A 14,710-nucleotide genomic window follows, 5' to 3' on the forward strand; every position below is an offset into this window, starting at 1 on the left:
GCTTCCCTGGCACGGAGCAGGACAGGCTCTGCTTGTGCCAGCCGCAGTGCGGCACCGCTCCTTGGATGGGGCTGCAGCTGGGCTCCCGGGCAGCCACGACCCCCTCCGCTGAATATAACTGAAGTAACTAAAGTATCAGAAATAACTGAAAGGGACCGGGTTCCTCTGAACAGGATATCTGATAGATAAAATGGCTGTTTCACCTCTCCATGATTTAAAACAATCTTGGAGTGAAGCCATTTGTAAAATGACTTTTTAAAGTAACCTGAGTCAATGAGTTGTATCTGTGCATATTCTTTGGTTCACAGAACGACATTTTGGAAGGGACTAATGCAAATATCTTTTATTTAGAATGTATTTGTCCTTAATTTAAGTATCGATACATTTTTTTTCAAGAGTTATCAGGAGTTCCCAGTACCAGGGGAAAATAAAACATAGCCATGTGCTTGGCAGCTTCAGAGCTGACCGAGATCCTTAGCAAGCCTAGGCTGGAGCCTCCATCTCCTAGCTCAACATGCAGGCTAGTATGTTTAAATGAGCTAATAAACACAAAATAAAGCGAGTACTAAAAGAGATGTTTCTCTGCGGGCCTGGAAGGGTCTACTGTGAAAACCACAACCTTCTCCTGCCATGACAAAACCCCGGTGTGGCAAATGCTGTCCAGACTGGGATGCAGAGTGAGGAATACACGGTTGTCAGAGCAGCTCTATCCAAACTAAGGAAAGATCAAGCACTGGGGCGAGCAGGACCTGCAGCCACCGGTCTGCTCAGAGCAGGCACTTCCAGATGCTCACTGGAAATGTCTGGTACCTCCAGCCCAGATGGCAAGCTCAGCATTTATTCCTTCTGCCTCCAAGTGCAGGTCAGTGTCAGGTCCCAAGGCCCCTGAGTGAAACCCAAATCTAACCACAGTGATTAAAAAATAAATAGCCCTCTGGCAGAGCCCAGGAGTAGTAAGGAGACTGACACATTCCTCTTACCACCTTCAGGGAAAAAACGAGTAATGCTACTACTGCATTACAGACTGACATAAATAATAAAAGTATTCAGTATCAAGTACTCCCATGCATGGCCTCTGCTGCTCAGCTGGTGTGGTAGTGATCCTGTCCCAATCACAAACTGCTTCAGACAAGCCAAGGCAGGCAAACATGAATTTAGATGGTCCCCCCCCCAGAGTTAGTTAATATACACTTGCCAGTCTGGGAGGGAAGGAATTTCTGCTCTGCTTGGTCATGGTATTAGGAAGGTCTTTTCAATCAGAGAGCATGAAGGACAGGATTATTATTGAAGGAATGAACCTTTCCCAAAATAATAGCTCTGTACAGCCTTAGGAAAGATCCTTGGCCAGCATAAATTAGCTGCTATAGTGGGAAAAGCAGCCATGGGGGAGAGCTTTCATACAACTTTGGCTGTAATGACCAAGGGAGGCTGTTTGCTACTCTGGAAAGTTTGGGTGTCCCTTTAAGAGGAGGTAGGAGCTATTCCTAAGTCTGACTAGCATAATGCAACACAGCTTGAGTTCTGAGCAAATACTACTGAAAGCCTGGATATTCAGGAGCTATACGAACAGCTAAGGTCCAGAGAAAGTTCTTTTTACTTAAGCTTTTGCTGATTATAAAGGGGGAGATCACAGTCCCCAACACTTCCCCTTAGCTTCCTCTTTCCCCTGCTCCTTTCTAGGTGTCTCATTGCAACGTTGCACGTCTAGACTCTTTGTGGTTAGTGCTAGGTTTGAGTGTGTGCACCTCTTCCCAACAGCACCAGCCCACCTGGGCTCGTAATGCACATCAAAAACACAGCAGACACGCAATGATTTCACCCAGCTTCATGTCCAACAGACTCCAGGGCTCCTACACAGACGGAGTCACAGGAGGGTTTGCTACACAAACTGAGCCTGGCTTGGGTTACAAATGCTGACTGTTGCATGACATGGGACACAACTGGGATATTAGACAGCTACTGGAGACAGCTCTGCTGCTTCATGCCAATGAATGCTTTTGCTGCCATATATTCCTGCAAGAGCCCTGCCTGCCCTTGGCTTGCTGCAGGTTCAGGCGCACTGAGAGACAACGTTAGAGTTGCAGTCTAAGGTGTGAGCATGGGTTCTTTTGCAGTTTTCAGGCCCACAGCCAGCAGCAGGTGGGCTCACAAAGTCCAGGTAGAAGTGGGACTTGAGGAAACGGCGGTAAGAATCCTTCTCCATGAGGGTGAATATTTTTCTCTGAGCCTCATCAAAGCAGGACAGTGTAGGCTCTAGCATATTCCTGCTTGTCTTGTCCCGTGTGCATGAATCCAGGTTCACCTGCAGGCCAGAGGGACAGCATAAATAGCATCTGTCCCAGAAGCAGCTAGCATAGGTAAGTAGAGTCCAACAATCCCCACCGAGTGTGCTTACGCTTTCCTTGAGGGGCAGTGGTCTGAAATGGCCATCTGACAACGTGCAGTCTTGGCAGAATGTGTGCAGCCAGCTGCCAGTGACTGGCACATACGCCTCTGGGGGCAATCAGCCAGTAAACTCAACTAATTGCACAGGAGCAGCCAGAACACTAAGGAATCTTATTCCTCAAAGGCTCTTCCCACTTCAGTATGTGGGATAGCCATGTGGTTGTTAACTGAACGCCCCTTCGCTCTGCCCAAGTTTAATTTTAAAGCAAGGAAAATGGCATCATTCCCTTGCTAATGAGAACAGGAGCAGCACCCTTCAACTTCTGTGACACTACTAGACCCCTATTCCCCTGTGTTTCTCACCTGGTTCAGGATTTGGGGTGATGCCTATGGTCAGGAATGTTCTCTATGAGATGGTGCACATACCTCTTTCGTTGCCTGCACAGAGATGAACTCATCGTAGATCTTTCTGGCCTTCGGGCTGAGCTTGGCTGGTGACTTGGTTTTCTTGTAATCCTCACAACTGACCCAGAACTCAATGTTTTCTTCACTGTACTCAGATTTGAGGAAAGCCCGGAAAGCAGCCAGTCCTCCTACAGATTGTTTAGAGGAAAACCAGAGCAGATCAGACTGTTGGTTCCTGTGACTAGAAGTGCCTGTGAACTCCAATGCCTCAGAAAACAGCAATGCTGGGTTCTCTCTCCTAGAGCTGCATGAGCACCTCCCCCGCTGCAGGCAGCCGGGACGCCTGTCCGCCTCCACGGCAGTCACTTGTGCAGGCTGAGGGAAGCTGGAATTCAGACAGGCCCCAAAGGGATGTCACGCGTGGGTCCTCAGCTGCCTGCTCCCACACAGTGACCTTCAGTGACACAGCCAGAACACATGCAAATCACGTGTCCCCAGGAGGCCCTGAGGAGACAGCTAACACGCTGCAGAGTCTCAGGCCATGGGAACGGCGTGAAGGAAATCTCAAGGACATAAGTTTAGCCTGGAACTGATGGGAAGACAAAGTCTCCCATGGGCTCATCTGGAAACAGTTTCTCCACTCTCTAGCTCTTGTTTAACCCGCTATGTGGTCCAGTCTCGGCCCCCCCTAGATCAGCTTGCACAAGGACTAAAACAGGGCACTTGGGAGACCACTGTCTGGGGAGGAAGGAGGGAAGAAGGGAAACAAGTGTGGCACCACTGTGACCACCACAGCAGGCAGCGTGCAGAATGGAGGTGAGCAGGGAAGCAAGATGAACTAAGCACAACTGTCTGGAGGAGCACTGCTGACTCCCGGGCAAGCTGCGCAACTTTGACTTAGCTCAATGGATTCTCTTCTCTTGCACGTACAGTGGAAAATGAGACATGTGAGGGTCAGTAGCAGAGAATCGACTGAAACTGTAAGAAATCTTTTCCTAGCAGGCCAGACGACAGCATGGGAGCCTGCAGAGTTGCCCCTCAGAGCCTTGGGTATAGGGTCTTTTTTTTTTCCTAATTGGCCTCACAAAAAGAACAGCTTAATAGTAGGCTGAGGCCCCATTCACAATACACTGTGATTATCCCTCGGATCAGACAAACTTCGTCACCCCTCCCAATGGCCTGGGTGACCAAAGGAGTAACTGCATGCTGCCAGGAGACAAAAAATAACATGTCCCATGCCACCTCCAGGGACTGTTTAGCACACTGACTCCCCCTCAACATCTCCAGCAGATGGGCCCTCTCTACTTACTGTCATGATGGATCAAGTTTTCCAAAGAGTCTGCCCACTTTTTGACTTCCTCTTGGCTAACCCTAAAAGGAGACAAAGGAAGATGTATAGAGAAGGTTTCAGGGGAGTATAGAAAGGACAAATCTGTTTTTTTGTTCAGTACCATCACAAAGTCTTTTTCCATGATTGTTCAAAGGCACACACATGAGACCAAGAAGGAAATGTCTGCCTGGTTTGCCGGGGACCTCTGGGGATCTCAGATCTAATCTACAGAAATTCCAGTTTGCATTCCCAGTCACCAGCCAGGGGCTGGAAAGGCATTTTCCTGGAAAAACAGTGGGGGACTTTGTTTATTTTGTTGGCTGACTGCATCCTTCTCTGGGGTATGGAGCTGGGATCACTCTTACACATCACATCAGTGAGCTCCAAAGGGTCTGATTTCTTTAACCTGTCAGAGGAACTCTGGTTATAGAGAAGAGGGAGGAATGTAGGAACTACCATACCACATACAACATGTGCACATCCTGCATTCATCCCCCTACCATAGGGGAGTGGTAAGGTGGCATCCTAGGGCTCATCTGTTCCAGGGATGTGTCTTAGCTTTTGGAGATCTCCTTAGAGAGGACAACATCTGCTTACACCTCAGTGAGAGCAGTGATACCTTGACAGGCTGCTCTGTCTGTTTTTTGTGCCAATAACTGCAGTTGTGTGGACCATTGCACAAATCTACCTCAGAGAACCAGTGCTGCTGATTCTGAAATACATAAAGCCACACTGGGTCTTGTGATGGCCTTGTTCCCCTGTGCAGGAGACTGCACAGATCTTTCCATATGCGCACATGCTTTGTATCACAGGAATGTTGGTGGGAAGGGACCTCGGGAAGTCTCTAGTCCAACCTCCTTCTTGGAAAGGGACTGTCATCAACACTTGAGGAATACTGCCCACACTAGAGTCAGACACGTAGACCTTCAGCATGTACTGGGAAGCAGCAGCAGCAGCAGAAACGCTAATGAAGTTCAGTTCACTGAAGGAGTAAATAAGCATACTGCAGCTGGCCTGGGCTTAACTACATAGCCACATTTGCTCTTACCTTTGAGTAGGAGATATTTTCTCCTTCTTGCCCTGCGAAGAGCTGTAGTCACAGGAATCTGACTTCTGCAGCAAGAAGCCCAGACGATGTTTCATGTCTTTGGCACTGAAAAACACAATTCAAGAATGAAATGAAGATAACATGTTACGACTCCCCCCGCAGCCTCTTCTGCCACTATAAGCTCTTTCAGAGATACTCAGCAACACAAATGCAGGTCACAGTCAGCGCTTCTAGTGCTGACATTTCACTCCTCATGGTTTGTATTTCTGTTACAAGACAAGCACCACAGTCAAAGAAAAGTCATTTTTCACTTTCAACAGCACAGCCTTCTTGCTGAGAAGGTCATCAGCCTGGGGGAGGTGATGGCAAAGGGGGAGAAGCTGCAATATTCCTCCTATTTTTTAGCAGTTAAAAGATTGTGATAGATAGGTACCACCATTCTGTAAATGTGACACACCTCTCTGAATTGATTTGCCCAGCTACCGAATGTCTGTTTTTTATACACTTACCAAACCATCCCTACAGCCCTTGCCTTCTCCACAACTCATCACCAGGCTGCACCGACAGCCAGGCCTTGCCAGGCCACCCCACCAAGCAGCTGTCTGTGACACAGAGGGAAAAGGAAGGAAGCAATGGGCTAGGAGCAGAATTATGTGGTGAGATTAGGAGATGAGCCTGGATCTTCACTAGATCCAGCCCACACTTTGATTGCAAGTTACTCCCTTCTTCTACAGCAAGCTCCTAAGAGGATGCGTGCTTAAAGTTACTCCCTTCTACAGCAAGCTCCTAAGAGGATGCATGCTGAATTAACCTTTTCAGCATGCTCAGGACAATCACTGACTGGCTGCACAATATAAATACGCAACTGATATTGACCTCAGCACCGCTCAGGATTTGCTTTCAATTTAAGAACAATGGTGGCAGCTAATCAATCCTGCTTGCTCAGCGGTGTGAGCCCTGGCCTGCCTCAGGGTGCAATACTGGTGTAAGGAGGAAATTCACCTCTTGCTCCTCACATCAGAGCTCAGAAAAGACCAGGAAGATGTGCCGCAGGGCTGAGCCCTGGTAGCTGCTCGGCCTCACAGCACTGCTTTTTGCTCCACTAGTAGCACTCTGTCAGCAGTCCCAGCTGTATCTTATCTCACTGCCTGCCCTTTCTCATAAATGTTTTCTTAACAACTTGAGCACACTCAGTTCTGTTTCAGCAATACTAAGGTGAGAGTGAAGGAAACTCACAACTTCTCTAATGCAAGGCTCTTGTGACCAGGACAAATTTAGGCCCTGATCAGGCAGAAACAGGGAGCTGAGGATGCGCTGGCTCTGCAGTGCCAGACGCCAGTTGCCTTTCTCTGTGATGCTACCTGCTACGAGAAGAACAAGACCACTCTGCTCTGCAGGAGGAAGGCAGCACAAGGAAACAAGATGCTGCCATTTGCAGTGAGTTCTGCAACTTCCTGAGAGATGGGGAATCCTGGGGATACCCTGACAGAGGCTAAAAGATGCCAGTTGTTTTCCTGTGGATTTTTTAAAAGACTTTTCTTTCCTGTCAAAGTTTTCTGCAAATTGGGGGGGGGGGGGGGGGGCAATATTTTTTCACGACTTTTTCAGCACTTTTTCAAAGTCACCACGAGCAAGGAATTTTTTCGCAGATGACAGCACACCAGGGTACAGCCCGATCCTGCACCAGCCCGTACTGTGGTGGCAGTACAGCCCAGCCTGACCCAGGCCACACTGACCGCTGCCGCACACCGGGGCACAGCCCAGCCCAGGCCCACGCCGGCCCGCAGTACCGTGCGCCGGGGGTACAGCCCGGCCTGGCTCCGCACCCGGGGGTGCAGCCTGACCCCACCGTGGCCCCACGCCGGCTGGTGCTGCACCCAGGGCCACAGCACCACAGCACCCTGGGCCAGCCCACAGCCCGCTCTGCCTGCCGGCACCTGGGTCTCCGGTAAACAAGTCACCGGTCTTGCCAGGCTCAGCTCCTGCGTTTGGGCTGGGTTTTGGGGAACAACCCTCCATTTTTGTGAAATCCTGTCCACTTTGCTTCCTCCTCAAAACCAAGAAAAGCGAATTGCTTCCATTCACTAGAAAAAGGGGGTTCAAAGGAAAAAGGGAGTGCAAAGCCTGCGGCATAAGCAGAGGGCAGCAATATCAAAATACAGCAGTGCTAAGAGCTGCTTGTTTTGCTGATGGGAAGGGTGGGTTTGGAGTTCCCACAGCTCAGTACAAAACCTTTATGCAATTCTGTTTCTGACTGATAGAAAAAAGCCTGAAAACAAATCATTTGTATCTAATCTTACAGAAGAATCAGAGCCAAGGCTGCCACTCCTGCTTCAGACATAAAACACAATACATCAGCCTATCTCCAGACTAACAAGACCATAATAGATGCTCAGAAATAAACAGTACCTTTTCAAGCACGTGGCTGGCAGTGCAGCGAGTCCCTTGCACATCTTGCTCCCAAGGTCAGATCTGTATTCCAGGAAAAAAAAAATGCAGGAGGCGGCAGAGGCTGCGTGTAGGTCCTTTGCCGGCTGCAGGATTCAGTCTCCTCTCTAAGCCAGCTGCGCCGGCTTGGCTCTGTTTTATAGTCTAGCCCAGACAGCCCAGCAGCAGTGTGTGACCCAGTCAGGAGACAGCTCAGCAGCAGCACCCATCCCCTTTTTGCCCACCCAGGAGGAAGCTGGTGACGTATAAGCCAAGACAAAGGACTGAGTGGGACTGAAAACCTTACCAGAAATGAAGCTTGCTGTCTGGTTGCAGGGGTGGAATCTTTCAAGGGGACAGAAAAAGCTCCTGGGGCTTTCCTGTATTGCAAAACTTGGACGGGTGCAGATACAAACTGAAGGAGATTTCAGAGGGCCAAAGATGGTGAAAAGGGTCAGAGAATCAATCTGGAGAAGTGAGATGAGCTTTGTGTTTTTTTCCATTCATTTTCCCCTTCTATTTAAAGCAGCCTGGAAAAAATAAGAAACAAGAATTTTAAACACAAAAGGCTCTCATAATCCCAACAAATGCAGAAACTGGAGCCCCAAGGAAAGAAGAATGGAAAATCACCAGGAAACCAGCCAGGCAGATGAGCTTGTCCTGATCTATTTTAGAGGCATGGGGATATGCACCTGTGGTGATACTGAAAGAACAAATTCTGAGGGGCAGATCAGTACTTGAGCACAAAGATGTGCAGGAGTTAGCACGTCCCAGCACACTTATAGTTGGGGAGCGTGCATGTACACCTGTAGGAGAAAGAAAGACAGGCGGCTGAGAACATGGCTGCTACGGATACACTGCTATCGCTGTAATACTTTACTTCCCCATTTACATTTGTCTCTACTCAAACCCCACAGCCTTAGGACTCAAAAGTACCGATCCCTAATGGAAGACAATTTGTTAAAACAATATGCGTAACTGTGCCTGCTCTGAGAGGATTTCTGGCAGTTTTGAGCCTGCTGTGCACTAAAGGACACCTGGTTACTTGCCCAGGCTCTCTGCTGCTGTGGTGGGGATGGGAAGGGTCCAAGTAGGCCACGCTACCCTTGCCTCCATGGGAGAGGATAGAGTGAAGTCTCAGCCCTCTGAAAGCAATAAGCGGCCCCAGATATTGGGCACCAGGTCAAGGTAGTAGATCTTGTGCATCATCCTGCCTCCTTCTCCGCAGGGGCACGCATCAGAAAGACCTAGCAGCTTTAAAGGTTGACAGGGTGGGCTCCTGGCCCTGCAGGCTTGGCCCTGAAGGTGACAATCCACGTTACTCACCATGTTTCTGCCCCAGTCACGGAGAAGATCCCAAATGACTCCCAAGCTTTCCCATCAGCACCCTCCAACTTGGCCACAGCATCTCATGGCCCTATGCTGGGCTGGTATGATTTTATAGGCCTTTAAAGATCAGTTCAAAGCAAAATGCTGCTTCAGCCTTAAAATAACAGTTGACCAGAAGAGAGAAACACCTGAGAAGCCTTTAGTAAATACCAAGAAATTCTTCACTGTGGCCTGCGAGATACAGCTACAGACAAGAGTATTAAACAAAGCACTCCCTCCTATCAGCATTGCTAGGGGAAAACTGCACACACGCACGTCCTCACTCCCATATGCAAGTGTACCAGAGACGCAAGCAGAAGGCTGTGGGAGGAGGCAGGGAGCATGGGGGATGCTGTTTCTGTGGTCATTGCCCAGAGTCAAGCTACCAGAGGCTGTTGCCCTCCCAACAGCATGAAACTCTTCTGCCTTGGTCCCTTTCCATCTCAGAGAAGCATGCTGTGGGATGCACCAGTGCACGAGGAAGGTGGCTGCTTTGTGTCACTGGAAACAGAGAAGGGCATGATACGGGAGCTGTGAGGACGCACAGCTGAGACAAAGCTTCTCCTGTCACGAGCTTCTCCCTGAGTCCATCTTGCTGAGGCTAACAGAAGCCCACTCGTCTTCCTCCCACTCCTACTAGTCTTGCAAAAACAGCCAAGTTCCTTGGGACCAGGCTAGCAAATCATCTGGGTGTGCTGGGGACGTGGGCAGAGCACTGGGAGGGCCTGCTGGCTGGTGGCATGGCCCATCTTGCTCACGGGCATCGCCATCCTAGCGCATCCAGCCCCTGATCTGCTCTACAGACAACATTGGTGAGGACCCTGAGTGGCACCCGTGCCCTTGACAAGCACTGCCCAGGGTGCAGGGCCCTGGCTGTAAGCCCCATACGAGCAGCTGCCATGGTGACACTGCTGCACAGCTGTGCGGCGCAGCGCCGGGGTCCAGGCGCCAGCCCCTGCTGCAGAGACAAGGCCTGGGGCTGGGCTGAACTCCACAGTTTGTTTTTCCTTCTCCCCTGCCCGAAGCACTCTTTACATGAAAGCCCATACACTCCACTCCCTACCACCAAGTTCTCCAAAAAAACACATCAGTGGGATAAGATTTCCTTCAGGTAATAAGGACTGCATCTTCTCCACAGATGTGTGCACTTTGGCTGAATTACTGCTAATGAGCTGAGAATAGAGCGCTCCGGAAGGACCATTTGCATTAGTTTGAATGAATCAGTTCAGTGTGCGCCTGAGCCTGACACTGCAGGCAGCCATGTTTCCTCTCCCAGGGCACTGACTGTGGCCTGACCTAAGAGACATGGACAAGGCGAAGTTTGTCTCCATAGGGTCCCTTAGCCAATACTGGGATTCCCAGAAACGGTGTCCCACAGCACAGGCTGGGGAAATTACTCCTTCCCATGTCTCCGCAATGCACAGCCTGGCTTCGTGCATGACCACAGTCATGGCCTTCATAACCCAGTCCAAAGATGCAGCCTTTTAGCAGAAAACTGACTTAGTCCTGACAAAAGGAATAACTCACCACTCTGGCACGTGGTAAATTTGCTGCTCACAACCTTTTGCAAGTGGATGCACTTCCAGGCTCACTCAGTCACCTTTTTGCTTCTCTTGACCAAGCAAAAGGGGAACTTCTAAAGGCAGAGCTGGTTCTCCCTGCTTTGGCTCATTCTTGTAGTTTCTGGCTGAACCTGCTCCTCTCTGCAGAAGGCAGCAGATTCTAGGATCAGGTTCCCGAGCACCAACTTCATAAAATTCACACAGTCAAACATCACACAATTTTCCCACCAATCTCAGGTGTTTACCACTTGCACATGCACCTACAACATCAGTATTTTTTCATAATTTCTAAGTGCTTGGAAGTTCCTGTTCAGTTGTCTTCCTGAAGGAACCACAATAGGGTCTGGGGGGTTATTTTTGTTTGCTTCAACCCCCAGTTTATTGGTTGCCTACTTCTCTTACTATTTGTCAAAATAGCCAGGAAAATCAGAACAAAAATTTTGTTTTGTATCAAAGGAAGACTTTTCTTTGGCTCCTAATGGACTTTTTTTTCTCCTGGTTTGGGTTTGCTAATGAAATAAGTAGTCTTCTATGATTATTGTTGTTCTTGTTCCAAGAGTCTCAAACAACAGAAAAAGCTACAATCTGTGTAATTTTCTTTCCGATTTCCCAAATCTCTGCCTCATCAGCCATCTTGATTAACAGCCCCTTACACACTTCCTCTTAATCACTATGAAAGTTCTGAATAACACTGGACTGCAAACCAGTCCAAGATACACCTATACACTGATGCTTTACCAATACTAAAAACACTCTGCAATCTCTTGCTTAGCCAGTTTAAGTCTATTTAATATGGATTTTATGATACTTTAATCTAAATATCGATAGCAAGTCATATTCATTTAGAAAAGTATTTCACCACCACATACCTCTTACGAGACAGTCCTCAAAAAACATTAAGTTCAGTAGACAAAGCCTATTTTTCCATTAAAACATGTCAGCTGGCATCAATTGTATCACCACTTTTACAAATGAGTCTGCTATCATCTGCACTAATAGCGCTCCTGCCATGACCAAAAGGTTATTAGCTCTATGACTTTATAGCTTACCCCCTCTTACAGTATGGCTTTCTTTCACTCTCCTGGGATCCTCCTTTTTTTCTAAAATATATTAAAAATGACTGTCCTCGGTCTCGAGAGCTTTTTAGCCTATTCCTCCAAGGGTCTTTCTTGCAAGCCAGTTGTACTTGGTTGATAGAAAAAAAGCCTAAATTGTGCCCGGGGCTATGCAGCCCCCAGGCAGGGACACACTTGCTGGGGTCCTCAGGAGGGACACCAACCAGGCACTTGTACTGGATGTCCCAGCTCTGCCCACAGCTCCACTGGAAGTCTCCCAGTGCTGGGCCTTCACTGCTGCCGTTACTCCTTTTGTTCCCAAAACGTGTGTGTGTGTGTGTGTGTGTGTGTGTGTGTGTGTGTGTGGTGGGAGGAAGCAGCCACTTTTGTCCTATTTGTGCACTAGCAGCCCCTCCTCAGCCCACACACCTTGGCTGAAGCAAAGTCCCCAAGAGCTGGGAGCAGACTGCTGCTCCAGTCAAGCAAAGGCTCTCTAAAGAGACACACATTCGCTGTGGATTGCTCACAGCGAAGGGTTTTTCCTTTGACAGAAATCACATCTAAGCATTTCCACTCCATGTTTTGACCTGGCGTGTACTGTAATAGGAAGTCGGCTGCTGTTCAGCTAAATGCACCACTCTATGTTCCTTCACGTTCTTCTCTGCAAGCTGTTTGCAGTTAATATTTGAAGGTTACTTAGAAACTCCCTATCAAGACAGGAGCAGCGGTGGGTGAAGGGGCAACAGCTCAGACTGGCCCCTGTGGGCCCATTACCACATTAGCTAAAAGACACAGTGTTTTATGCACACCCCACTTGGAGACCTCTCACTTGGGGGCTGATGGCTTCACCCAAATGTGCCATAAGGTACAAAGAGAGGAGGAGGCATAAAGGGAGGCAAAGAGGGTTGATGCGTCAGAAATTGAGCATCAACTCCTGCATGTACAGTGTACAGCTAAAACACTCCTCATTCCTTCTGCGCCTTAGCAACCCAGCTGTGCAGTGACTCCTTTTCTATGGCTTCAAAAACCGCAGCTTTTTTATGTGACTAAAGAATCTTCCACCTAGACAATTACTAGAGGACGTGTAGGTACATGGTGCAAGGTTAAATCTTTCGTAACTGCAGATCTAGATAGATAAAGTGCTGCGCCTTAACTTTTGACAAAGCTTCCTTCCTTCTCTGCTTTCCAGTGGCAGTCCAGCATTACTGGATCTGCCACACCAGAAGGGGCCGTGCCAGGGAACAAAGGCTACAGCCCTGTTCAGAGCTGCAAAGCCCAGGGGACATTTTGTCACTGCGGTCATGGCTCAGCATCCAAAGCACACTGCTTACTGCTCTGGTCACAGTTTAGTTGTTTAATTCTCTAAGCCTGCTTACAAAAGGCAGCCTGGAAGCAGCAAGCATCTGTCGATATCTGCCTTAAGGGTATGCCTGCTATTTAAAAGGTGATGTCTGACAGGTCTGTGGCTGGGCTTACAGAGCATCATGACTGCGGGCTAGGGAAACACAAAAGCAAGGACAAGCACCTGCAGCAGAGAGAAACAGCAACCATGCAAAAGCACTTTGTGGTGCCAGCCTGCTTTAATACAATGGCAGAGTTGACCTAGGGTAGAAGTAGATGCCCTTGATATGGCCCCAACCTGAATGGCAATTCTAATAGGCCCAGGTGTTCAATGGATCAGTCAGCCCTGATGCATCCCTCTCCCAGAATGGGGGGCAGCTAGTTTAGAAATCACAAAAACAAAGCAGTAAAATGAGAGTGCACTGAAAAATAGCTGATTCTAGCCTGAAGTTCCTTGATCTGTGTCTCGGAGGTGAATCAGACAGAAGGAAACTGCAAAAGTGGCAGACCCCCAATGTAGCAAAAACGTGGAACTGAAATAGCAGGAAAAAGTCACTTACTGAAGTGGATGATTGCATAGAAATATGTAGCAGTATATAACAGACATGCAAAGACTGCTAGAAAACAGTCACTGTTCGGTGAGCTCTGTTTTGTTCATGCTATTTAAAATGTATATTGCAGCAGTGCTCAAAATCCAAGCAGATCTGAGCTCCGCTGTGCCACAGAAAAAATACAGAGGAAGAGCTGGGAGCAGAATCGATGGCACATGGCATGTGGCTGTGCCCTGCAGCTGATGGTCGCAGTATCACAGCTGAGAGCACATCTAATGCTTCATCATTTAGACGCTTCTGCTTCTGGGTAATTAGGCTTTCCAAAACAGAAAAAAATGTTCCATGATGTTTTATTTCATCCTTTTGAACTTCTCAGCAGGGTGCATATGGCTACATCTTACTGCCTCTTTTGAAACTGTGTTTGCTTGTCTTTCTGATGCAGGCTGGATGCTAAAGACTGCAGTTACCGGCTCAGCTGGCGAGACTCTTGCAATCTTCCATCCCAAGGCACATTTGTGCTTTGGTGTTTCAGCTGGAAAAACAGGTTTAACATAGAAGAAAACATATGGGCTCCTGCACTTGCTTTGAATCAGCCTCCGGTATCCATAACTGGCTCTTTTTATACAAGACCACTTGGAAATTTCCATAGGGCGAGGTCTCTAAATGAAGGGATTAAAAAGTAAAATAAATAAATGAAGAGATGCTAGGAAGAAATTCAGCTTCCACAGCAGTGCCAGAGCACTTGTGGCCAGGAGCAGTCCATATGCTAAGTGGTATCATAATAAGCCTTTCCCAGCACCTGCTCTGTCCCTTGCTCAGTGTCTGCACTGCTTTACCACTGCTAGGGGAGAGCTCCCAGGTCTTACAGATGCCAGAAATGATGCCAGACTTCAGCTAGAGGAATAATGGAGCTGAGGGTGCAGGGGATAGTTCTTCTCTTTGCATTTGAAAAGCCAGACTGAGTGTCTTCCTAACCAGATGTCATCAAGATGGTTGCTGGAATTGCTGCCTGGCATCCTCTGGCCAGGATGGCGGAGAGGTCTGACCGGGTGGTCAGGAGGTGACTTCCAGGTGTCACACTTGTGAGATAGCCCAGGTAGCAGAGCAGTGCTGGCTGTGAGGAAAGGGACAGGCCCGGGCAAGGCCTATGAGAAGAAGCTAAGAGACAAGAAATTGAATGTTGTGGGTCAAGGGGGACTTGGTGACGCACCTGGGGTGACTGAAGGGGGGTCCTTTCT

At 48.5% G+C, this 14,710-nt stretch overlaps 1 protein-coding gene across 6 annotated transcripts in view; it reads right to left on the reverse strand.

Annotated features, from left to right (window-relative positions):
* Positions 1–328: 328 nt before the first annotated feature.
* The window catches only part of RGS4 (regulator of G protein signaling 4), a 39,541-nt gene continuing 25,159 nt past the window's right edge, over positions 329–14,710 (reverse strand). For 5 of the 6 annotated variants that reach the window (XM_064515748.1, XM_026123377.2, XM_026123375.2 and 2 more), the window contains 6 exons: positions 7,903–8,125; positions 7,578–7,640; positions 5,169–5,273; positions 4,100–4,161; positions 2,812–2,978; positions 329–2,302 (listed from right to left, as the gene is read on the reverse strand). In XM_064515748.1, the coding sequence (XP_064371818.1) occupies positions 2,051–2,302; positions 2,812–2,978; positions 4,100–4,161; positions 5,169–5,273; positions 7,578–7,621 (630 nt within the window). In that variant the 5' untranslated portion in view covers positions 7,622–7,640; positions 7,903–8,125 and the 3' untranslated portion in view covers positions 329–2,050. Of the gene's footprint in view, positions 2,303–2,811; positions 2,979–4,099; positions 4,162–5,168; positions 5,274–7,577; positions 7,641–7,902; positions 8,126–10,490; positions 10,667–14,710 lie in introns of all 6 variants that reach the window. The other variant, XM_064515746.1, reaches the window with a different exon arrangement.

This window comes from Dromaius novaehollandiae, chromosome 8 (assembly GCF_036370855.1).
Source record: "Dromaius novaehollandiae isolate bDroNov1 chromosome 8, bDroNov1.hap1, whole genome shotgun sequence".
NCBI classification, from domain to species: domain Eukaryota; kingdom Metazoa; phylum Chordata; class Aves; order Casuariiformes; family Dromaiidae; genus Dromaius; species Dromaius novaehollandiae.